At 52.8% G+C, this 10,668-nt stretch overlaps 1 protein-coding gene and 1 pseudogene across 1 annotated transcript; one reads left to right on the top strand and one right to left on the bottom strand.

The window, feature by feature from the left end:
• The first annotated feature begins 5,294 nt into the window (after positions 1-5,294).
• Positions 5,295-9,773, top strand: S1PR4 (sphingosine-1-phosphate receptor 4). The gene has a single exon (XM_037042494.1). The coding sequence runs from the start codon at positions 5,793-5,795 to the stop codon at positions 6,945-6,947; it is 1,155 nt and encodes a 384-aa protein (XP_036898389.1). The 5' UTR covers positions 5,295-5,792; the 3' UTR covers positions 6,948-9,773.
• A 352-nt stretch (positions 9,774-10,125) lies between these two features.
• Positions 10,126-10,258, bottom strand: LOC118984654 (uncharacterized; annotated as a pseudogene).
• Positions 10,259-10,668: the final 410 nt, after the last annotated feature.

Here is a 10,668-nt window from a genome sequence, read left to right on the forward strand (position 1 = left end):
GGAAGGTGCACACTTTGAGCCCCGAAGTGGAGTCTGACCCCTCCCCTGGAGGGGGGCACATTTAAGCCCACCCCATGTTGCTATTCACCCAAATTCCAGCACAGCTCCCACCCATCTCTGGAGATGAAGATAATGGCTCCACTTATGCCCGGTCGTGGGGTCCCAGCATCCTCAGGGATTCTCCATGTAGAACACTCCTTATCATTCCCATTTTTCAAATGCTTTAAAATTTGATTTAGAGAGAGAGAGGGAGGGAGGAGACAGGGAGATTTGTTTTTCCACTTACTGGCTCATTACGGGTTGATTATCACATGTGTCCTGATCAGGGGTGGAGCCTGCAACTTGGGTGTGTTTAGAGGATGCCCTAACCAACTGAGTTACCCGGCCACAGCCCCCTCGCTCCCGTATTACAGATGAGGAAACTGAGTCACTGAACAGTTTCACTAGGGTCACACACCTGGGAGATCACAGAGCCAAGATTCTATTCATTCAACAGGCTTTTTTTTAATTTAAAAAAAGTTTATGTTTAAACTAGTTAAATTTACAGAAAAATTGCTTTATAGAAAAAACCACACCCAATTTCTCTACTATTAACCTCTGACATTAACATGGTACTTTTTTATAATTAATGAACCAATATTGATACATTATTAACTAACATTTATACTCTATTTGGATTTCCTAGATTTTTCCCTAATGGTTTTTTTTTTTGTTCCAGGACCCCACATGACACTCAGCCATCACAGCATCTTAAGCTCCTCTTGGCTGTGATGTTTCCCACACTTGCCCTGTTGTTGGTGACCTTGACAGTTTCGAGGAATGCTGGTATTTTTCTGGTCGCTGGTATCACAAAGTACCACAGACCGAGTGGGTTAGATCGACTGGATGGCTTAAAATGACAGAAATGTGTTCTCCCGATTCCGGAGGCCAGCATTTGAGATCCGGGCACCAGCAGGGCCGCACTCCCTCTGAGGGCTCCAGGGCAGAATCCTTCCTTCCTCTTTCAGCTTCTGACCACCTCAGGCATGCCTTGGCCAGTGGCCAGTCCAATGGCTCTGTTCCTTAGTCCCCTTGACAGGACCTCGGTGGCCTTAAGAGTTCATGGTTCTGGCCCAGTGAGATGCTCTTTGGCTTGTCCTGTACTTGACCGGCACCAGCTCTGCATTCGGCCCTTTCTCCAAGGAGCCCTGATTCCTTCTAGTAGAATGTGTTTAGAGACCATCCCCTGGCCACAGAGTTTGGAAATCCCTCTTTTCTTCATCATCTTTTCTATTCTGAAAATAATTCAAACCTACAGAAGTTGCAAGACTATTGCAGTGAACTCCCATCTTCCCTGCATCTAGGCCAGGGTTCAGCAAACTGTCTGCTCAATGCCTGTTTCTGTAAATAAAGCGTTATTGGCACACAACCACACCCATTCATTTACATATTGTGTCCAGCTGTCTTTCCCGTGGGGAACAGTTCCCACGGACACTGTCTGGCTCTCCAGCTGAAATGATTTCCTCTTTGGCTCTTTGCAGAAAAAAAAATTTGCTGACCCCCTAGCTGTCATATTATAAACATAATATAAAAGTGCATAATATATTCCATAGGGGATATACCCATTCTTTCTTTCCCTTTCTAACTAATTTGAGTGTAAATCGGAGATGTCGGGCACCGTTACTCCCGAACACCATGTATTTCTTATGAAAACAATCTTCTGTAAAAGCAGAGGGTGCTGGTCAAATTCGGGACCTGCAGCATCCATCAAGTCCTGTCTAATACACAGCCCACATGAAAATGTCCTCAGTATTGTCTCTTACAGCAGCTTTCCTCCGTTCTGGTCTCTCATCGGGGACCACTCAGTGTGTCTTGGGTCTCCTTTCATCCAAGGCAGGCTTAGCCTTCTTTGTCTTTCACGACCTTCCTGACCTTGACTTTTTGAGGAGTAGAGGCCAGTTATTCGGTGGGACGTCCTCGGTGTGCGTCTGTTTGCTGTGTCCCCGTGATCCGATGCAGGCTGCGTCCTCTGACGGGTGTCACAGAAGGGCCGTGTCCCCCTCAGTGTCCTATCAGGAGGCCGGCCGTGTTCACTTGGTGCATTTCCGGTGATGTTTTATCTGGATCTCTCGGCTAAGGCGACATTCACCAGGTTTCTCAACTAGGCTATTTTTCTCTTTGTAATTAGTGTGTACTCCGTAGGAAGATACTTGATATTATGAAAATATCCTGCTCCCCGACAAAGCTGCTGCCCAGTAATCTCGGCAGTGATTCTTGGCCCGGATCAGTGACGTCACAATGGTCACGGGAGTGATTTTTCCGACTGTCATTGGACAGACACCTGAGAATGGAATTGCTGGATCATGTGGGAAGGATTTTTCCCATTTTTTTATTGTGGTAAATTACACATGATATAAACTGAGCATTTTGACCGTTGTAGGAGAATCGTTCAGTGGCATTAAGCACATTCACACTGCATGCAGCTGTCACTGCCACCGGCTCCAGAACTTTCCATCTTGTAAAACTGAAACCGTCCCCATTAAACCCTCACTGCCCACCCCCTCCCCCAGGCGCTGGCCCCCACCCTCTACTTCCTGTCTCTCTGACTTGAAGATCGTTGGCTGCAGGTGGGGCCCTGCGGCCCCTGAGCCTGGCTCCCGCGTCTCCTTCTCCGGGACAGGTCCCCACCCTTCTCAGAGCACTTTCTTGCTTTCTGACACACCAACATGTTCCAGGCTCATTTTGCACACTTCCTGCCTCACTCTTTTTTTTTTTTGAAGGGGGTGCTATTGAGAAGGCAAGATCTGGGTGTTTGACGCTTCCATTGTGTTGGGGAGTTTCGGTGGACAGAGTCAGAAAACAGACTTTTGTTTGAATCATGAGTTCACACTGGCACTCTCAATCCTGCTCTACTCCTGCGAAGGTCTTCTGTGTTCTCCCGTTCCACACTCACACCTTACCCCCCAGGGCACAACTGGCTTTTCCTGTCGATGCACTCGCTTCAATGCAGGGCGGGAGTTTCAGAATCGCTGCCTCCTTTCCACTCTCGAAAACTAATCTAAACAAAGTTCAAAATCTCTTTGCAGTTCCTTTTGTCTTGAGAGCTGGTACTGTGTCCAAAGTTTGTATGGGCCAGTTCTTTTCCATTTCTGGGTGATTATGTTTTTCATGTGAAATCCAATTACTTTAATTTCTTTTCTACTTCTAGCCTATCTTAAAGCTCTTTTTCTCCATCCTTGTTGATTTCATTTTATCGTGGACTCTAGGAAGCATTCACCGAGCCCAGACACGGCAAAGAGGGACACTCAGAGGGTGTCATTCCCTCCCATAGGCAACCAATCTCATTGGTTCCTGGTTTATCTTTCCTGGGTTTGTTTTGCAAAAACAAACAGATATGTATATATTCTATCCCACTTCTTTATTACACAAAAGGTACCATATGACCTAAGCTCTTTCGTACTTTTCCCCCCACTTAACAATATGGCCTGGAGATCACACCATTCCGTTCACAGAGGTTGTCTGTGTTCTTTTTCATGGCTGCATAGTGTTCCACTCTGATGCAGCAGAATTTACCCATCTTGCTCCTGTGTGCAGGCATTTGGTGTGCTAATGTTTTTCATTTACAAACAACAATGGTGACCTTCTGCGTGTTAATCTGCATATTGTTGGAGCTATGCCTTCAGGGCAGATTCTAGAGGGAGCCTGTGCTTCTGCCACACGGAGAGAACTGTGAGATGAAACGAGGCATGCTGGGTGTGTGGCCTCTCTCTCTGCAGCGGGTGGTTCATGGCATAGGCCACTGTTGGACAGCTCTGCCTCGGTAGTCACACTGTTGCCTCCCGCCCGGTGTTGTGCCTTACTCCTGGACTTGCTCTCTGGGCCACGGGTCAGGGGCTCAGCTGGGGTTGGGGTTTTGTTGAGGTTAAGGCTCAACTGGAATTGGGTCTCATCTTGGGATTAGGACTCAGGGGTCTCAACCAAGGTTATGCATCAGGGTCATAGTCAGCTTATGGTCATAGGCTCAGGGTTCAGCCTGGAATCAAAGTTCGATCCATGATCAGGGCTCAGCCTGGGACTAGAATTCTGTCCAAGGTCCAGGCTCAGCCCAGAATCAGGACTCAGTCCAGGATACAGGTGTAGCCTCAGAACACGAAGTGTGTCTCTGTCCATGTGCCCAAGTCAGGTGGCCCCTTGCGCGGCCAGCAACGAGGGTCAGCGGTCCCACTGCACAGAGCGGTGCTGGAAAGCCTCGGCTCGGCTTCCCACCTTGCCCCCGCCTCCGACCCCAGCTGCCTGCACTGCTGCCTGGGTGGCTCCTCCCCCAACCTCCCCTTAGGGCCGTTTTTTGCCTGTCACCTCCAGTGACAATATGCTACCGCCTCCTAAGGCAGTGCCCTGCTGTGAACTTCCCTGTAACGGTCCTGCTGCCACAGCTGAACAGTGAACAAAGAGAGGCTGGGCGGGGGTCGTCCGGCTGCCTTCCCTGATCTCCCGCCCTCCCAGCCTTTCAGGTGGACCTGGCGCGGGACACTCCTCCCCGCTGAGACCCCAGGGTAGGGCTGTGCCTCACCCCCTCCCGTCCCCCAGGACCGCTCTACTTCTCCCAATTCATCTTTAAAAATTTATTTATTTAATTATTGTTCAAGTACAGTTTTCTGACTTTTACTCCCATCCCAGCCCACCTCCCTAGTGCTCCCCACCTCCCTCCCATTTCCACCCCCTTTAGGTTTTGTCCATGTGTCCTTTATACTAGTTCCTGTTCAATTCATTTTTTATTTTAAAATTTTATTTAGAGAGGGGGAAGGGAGGGAAAAAGAATAGGCTGAGAGAAGATTGAAGGTTGCCTCTCAGATACTCCCAACTGGGGACTGAGCCAGCAACCCAGGCACGTGCCCTGACCGGGAATCGAACCGGCGATCTTTCACTCGGTAGAATGATGCCCCCAGTCATTCCAGGCTGCCTCTCCCACTTCTCACCCCCACTTACTGCCCACACCTCAGTCCTCAGCCGTCTCAGATTCAGAAGGCCTGAGCTCGGTCAGATGGACATGGGTGGGGGTGGGGTGAGCCCCCATTTTTCCTATGAATTCCTCCTCCCAGGGGTAAGGGACTGCCCTGGGTGGGGGCTCCCAACTCTGCTCCTAGTAGGGCCTCCCTCATGGGCCAGAAGAGACAACCAAAAACCCTGGTAAGGAGGGTCTGGACCCAGACACCCCTGCGTTCTTGTAGGTGGTCACCTCCCACTGTGTGACAGCTGGTGCCACCTCTTCAGGCCTCAGTTTCCCCTTCTGGGACAGGTGTACTGCAAGTCTGTTCTGGCCCTGTCATGAGGATAAAATGGGGTGCACCCAAACCTCAACAAGGTGGCTGGCAGTGCTTACGCTCGTGTGGGTGGTCACTTAACACGCACTTATTAAGCACCTGCTGTGTTCCAGGCACAGTTGGAGCAGTTGGGGAGACAGTGATGGAATCGTCCCTTCCTAGAGGGAGTGACCTAGCCAGGAGGGGTGGCCAGTGCTTTGGGGGGCACATTTTCCCTCCCTCTGGGCCCCCGCCCCCCTGGGCTTTCGAGGAACGAAGGCAGGACAGAGGCTGGGGTCTCGCTGCAGGGGCGGCTACAGCGCCCTCCTGAGTCCTGGGGTTAGGGCAAACCGTTGGGATGCCCCTCCCTGCCTGGGCCTCACCCCCACCCTGGGGGTACCTCGAACATAACAGGAAATTTCAAATAACAGGAAACCAAGACCAGGCAAGGCAGCAGCTCCACCCTGCCTGGGGCCAGCCACCCCGGGCCTCAGTCTGCCCTGGGGGACTGCCATGAATGCCACAGGGTCCCCAGTGGAGGCCCACGAGGCCTGCCAGCGGCTGGCGGCCCGTGGGCACAGCCAGCTCATTATCCTGCACTACAACCACTCCGGCCGGCTGATGGGGCGGGTGGAGACCGACGGGAGCCTGGGGGTCCTACAGGGGCTCTTCGTGGCTGTGAGCTGTCTGGTGGTGCTGGAGAACCTTCTGGTGCTGGTGGCCATCGTGACACGCATGCCGTCCCGGCGCTGGGTCTACTACTGCCTGGTCAACATCACACTGAGCGACTTGCTCACCGGCCTGGCCTACCTAGTCAACGTCCTGCTGTCCGGGGCCCACACCTTCCGCCTGGTGCCCGCCGCCTGGTTCCTGCGGGAGGGCGTCCTCTTCATGGCCTTGGCCGCGTCCACTTTCAGCCTGCTTTTTACTGCCGGTGAGCGCTTTGCGACCATGGTGCGGCCGGTGGCCGAGAGTGGGGACACCAAGAGGGGCCGCGTCCTGGGCTTCATCGGGCTCTGCTGGCTGCTGGCCGCCCTGCTGGGCCTTCTGCCCCTGCTTGGCTGGAACTGCGTGTGCTCCTTCCAGAGCTGCTCCAGCCTGCTCCCGCTCTACTCCAAGGCCTACATCCTCTTCTGTGTGGTCATCTTTGCCTGCATCCTGGCCACCATCATGGTGCTCTATGGGGCCATCTTCCGGGTGGTGCGGGCCAACGGGCAGAAGGCCTCCCGCCCCCCGGTCCGCCGCAAGGCCCGCCGACTGCTCAACACGGTGCTCATGATCCTGGTGGCTTTCGTGGTCTGCTGGGGTCCACTCTTTGGCCTGCTGCTGGCCGACATCTTTGGCTCCACCGTCTGGGCCCAGGAGTACCTGAGGGGCATGGACTGGATCCTGGCGCTGGCCGTGCTGAACTCGGCTGTCAACCCACTCATCTACTCCTTCCGCAGCCGGGAAGTCTGCCGGGCCGTGCTGGGCTTCCTGTGCAGTGGGTGTCTCAGGCTGGGCCTTCGAGGGCCTGGGGACTGCCTGGCCCGGGCTGCTGAGGCCCACTCTGGAGCCTCCACCACTGACAGCTCATTGAGACCCAGGGACAGCTTCCGGGGCTCCCGGTCACTCAGCTTTCGGATGCGAGAGCCACTGACTAGTATCTCCAGTGTGAGAAGCGTCTGAGCCGCAGCTGGGGAAGAAGGTCCAGCTGCCAGTGCATGGCCCCACAGGCCCTCTTCCCGGCCTGGAGGGGCCCACAATGGGTGGGCCAGGAGCCTGGGAGCATGCAGAGAGGCAGCAGGCAGGCCCAGATGGAGAGGATGAAGCAGGAAACCAGCCAAGGGTCCCAAGGCCCTGTGTTCCTCCTCACAGCCCCCAGGTCTGCCGGTGCTTCATGGTCTCGCAGAAGGAGGTGACTGCTCACTGGAACAGAGAGGGCCCTGGCCTGGGGACAGTAGGGTTACTCTGTATGCCCCAGCTCCTCTCTGGATTTCCGTGGGGCTCCTAGGCGATGAGGGGTAGGCTGTGGGGTTGCTGCCCTAGCAACATGGAAGTTCAATGATGGTATGAGATGTCTCAGCCTTCCTCTTATTCACGTTTTTGCAGAGGGACGATCGTGTGAGGACGGTGGGTCTGCTGGGAGCCTGCATCCTTGGCTGTGGTCAGTGAAGGCCTTGGGTCTGTGCGCTCTGGGGAGCATGTGGTTGTGACAGTGGGTGTTGTGTGTGTGTGAAAAAGAGAGAGGAGGGGGCAGAGCATGCCCTGCTGTGAGCACAAGCTGCACCTCCGTGTGCACACAGACACTTCCTGGTGTGGCAGGGAGGGGGTGTGCACACACCCCTGCGGTTGACTGGACCACTTTGCTGAAGTGTGTGCGCGTTACAAGGCTAGCAGGGTGGAGGTCAGCAGGACCTGACACCCGCCCCTTCTCGCTCACTCACTTCCCCTTTCCTGCCCCATCTTTCATCTTGGTCCCCCCGCAGCCTCTTTCCTCCACCCCTGGGCTCCGTCTCGCTTGGGAACCCAGCCTGCAGGCCAGCAGAGGGGCAGCGTCTGGTTCTGCTGACCTCAGGAAACATGCCCACTCTCTAGAGTTTCTTTCAGCACTAACAGCCTTGTCTTCGTCCTCATCCTTCCCCATGTAAAGTGAGCTGCTAACAAGCAGAACCCCCAGCATGAGACTATTGTTACATGCTCAGGAGGTGGCACCCATGTGTCCGACAGAAGGTCAGGTGATAGTGAAAGGCTCCACACCTGTGTTGGCCAGTACAGGAGCCCCACGTGGCTACTGAGCACTCAGTAAGTGGCCAGTGCAAACGAAGAACTGAACTTGGAGTTAATTTGCATTTAAATGGCCCGTGGGACTTGTGGCAGCCATATTGGACAGCACAGGTGCACGTCCCCCAAACGTGGCTACCTTTGGCTGGGAGGATGTTCCCTTTCTCTGTCCTCCCGGGACCGAGCCAGTGCCTGTGGGTCTTCCCATCTCTCTGTCTCCCCAAGTTCTCGGGGCCGCCCCCATCTCTGTTTTCCTCTGCACAATGCGGGGCGGGGGGCCGTGCACCAACCGGAAACCGTTCACTGCACTGTCCAGTATAGCAGCCACTAGCTGTGCGCAGCTATTTGTCATCAACTAAAATGGGAGGAAATTTGAAACTGCAGTTTCTCGGTGTATCGGCTCGCTGAGCTGCCGCATCATCGTTCCGTAGACTAGAGGGTCTAAACAGCCCACGTCTATTCTCTCCTGGTTCTAGAGGCTGGAAGTCTGAGATCAAGATGCCAGAAGGGTTGGTTCCTTCTGCAGCCACGAGGGATTCTGGTGTTTGCTGGCAATCTTTGGTGTCCCTTGGCTTGCAGACACAGCATCCTCATCTCTGCCTTCACATTCACACCACATTCTCCGTGTGTGTGTGTGTGTGTGAGTCATCCTAATTTCCCTGTTATTTTCATAAGGACACCAGCCATATTGGATTAGGGCCACCTTAACTCATGACATCTACAATGACCTTATTTTCCAAGTCAGGTCACATTCAGAGGTCCTGGGGGTGAGGACCTCAACATATAAATTCAACCCATGGCAGTCATGCTACTGCATTTCAAGTACCCAATGGTGACATGTGGCTCATAGCAACTGTTTCGGACACTGTAGAGGCAGAACGCTTTCATCACCATGGAAAGTTCTGTTGGGCACAGCTGGAAAGAGTCCTGGCATGTGTCTGGGTGCACAACAAGCTGGAATGATTCTTATATTTTCCTGATGCCTTTCTCAGATGTGTTTACCTGGGGCAGCAGTAGGCAGGATGGGGGCTTTGTGGAATTTGATGTGAGTGGAGTTTGGACCACCCCCAAAGCTCTCAGCCTGTGCTCACCCTGTGTTGAGCTGGCTCCCAGTTGCCCCATCTGCCCTGCCCATTTTTCGGGTTTTAGCTTTAGCATCACCTACTCCAGGAAGTCTCCTCTGATTACTTCCCCTTCTCTAGTCCTCCTCTGGACTCCCTCAGCTGCTTTTGAGTCCTGTTGCAGTTCTGACCTCCCCAGTCATGTGTCCATTTCCTCCCCTGGACTGTGTGTGAACTGTGTGGTGATGGAGATTGTGGTAGCATCCAGGTCACTACTATGTCCCTGGCACGTGGCACAGAGCTCAGCGTACAGCAGGTACTCAGTGACCAGGAGTTTTGGAAACACAGGAGTCAGCAGCACTCCTTCTGCTGAGCCTCGAGAACCTCTTCCCACTCCACCTTTCCTCCCCCAGCCCTCCTTCCTGACAGTGGCGAAATTGTTCCCAAGAATCCTCGTCTTCTGCTTGTTAGATGGCTCAGAGGTCTGTAACCTATCACCACTTCTCAGCTCTGCTGAACACTGTGGACATAAGCTTCTTCATCTGTCAAATGAGGACACTGATAGCCCCTGCCCACCTGGATGTTGATAACCTGAGACATAAAGAGGTCCTGGAATTATTATGTGTGTACTTGTGAAAGAATAATAATAACAACAATGCCTTATATATCACTTGGTGCCTGGTGTGTGATAACTTCAACTTTGTATTAACTCATTCAATCCTCACAAAACCTCCCCATTAGCTCCATTTTATAGATGTAGAAACTGAGGCCCAGAAATGTTAGGTAACTTACTCAAGGTCACACAGCTGGGAAGCACTAGAGCTGGGATTTGAACCTAGGCAGGTGGCTTCTTAATCCACGCATGTTACTGCCTCTTCAATGATTGAATGAATGGATGAGTAAATGAATGAATGAATACCGGTTCCTTTCCTCCTCAGAAAACTCAGAAAAAATGTTAGATATCATTCTTTGGGCTGCCTGTGGTTTCATCTCCACAAAGCAGGATTAGTTGACCTTCCACATTTAAGACAGAAAAACCAAGGCTTGGGAGAGGAGGCAACATGGCCAGCTCTAGGTTCAAGTCTCATTATCTTTTAGCAATAATCGCGCCTCGGATAAACCTCATTGGCTACGATACTGCCACTGCGCAAAGCTCAAGTCTCATCATCTGAGCCATGTTCAGGCCCCTATCTTGGCCTGTCTCTGGGTATGTGTGTGTGCATCTTGTGTGTTCATAGCCTGGTCTGGGAGAATGGGAGGCAGATGGAAGAAACGGGTATTAAACATTTGCCAATGAAGAGCACGTGGGCCAGAATAACTTCCTGTCTCTTTCCCTGCATTGTCAGGGCACTTCTGACTCTTCAGGCCTGGAACCTCCCTGAAGAGGTCTGGGAAATGGCTGGAAGCAGGGGAGTAAGAAGAATGCCTAGGAAAGGTGGCTAGTGCGTTGGAGCTTTCACTACTCCTTAGTTCATTCACTCACTTACTCATTCACTCAACCAGTGTGTGTTGGGCTCTCTTCTGGGCACCGAAGTTCCCGCTATAAATAACTACTTTCTGCCCTT

The sequence above is a fragment of the Sturnira hondurensis genome, unplaced genomic scaffold (assembly GCF_014824575.4).
Source record: "Sturnira hondurensis isolate 20B ecotype Veracruz unplaced genomic scaffold, ASM1482457v3 Scaffold0003693, whole genome shotgun sequence".
Taxonomy (NCBI): Eukaryota; Metazoa; Chordata; class Mammalia; order Chiroptera; family Phyllostomidae; genus Sturnira; species Sturnira hondurensis.

Excerpts from the sequence above, each read along its gene's own strand:
- S1PR4 (XM_037042494.1), top strand. The coding sequence starts at position 5,793 with ATGAATGCCACAGGGTCCCCAGTGGAGGCCCACGAGGCCTGCCAGCGG.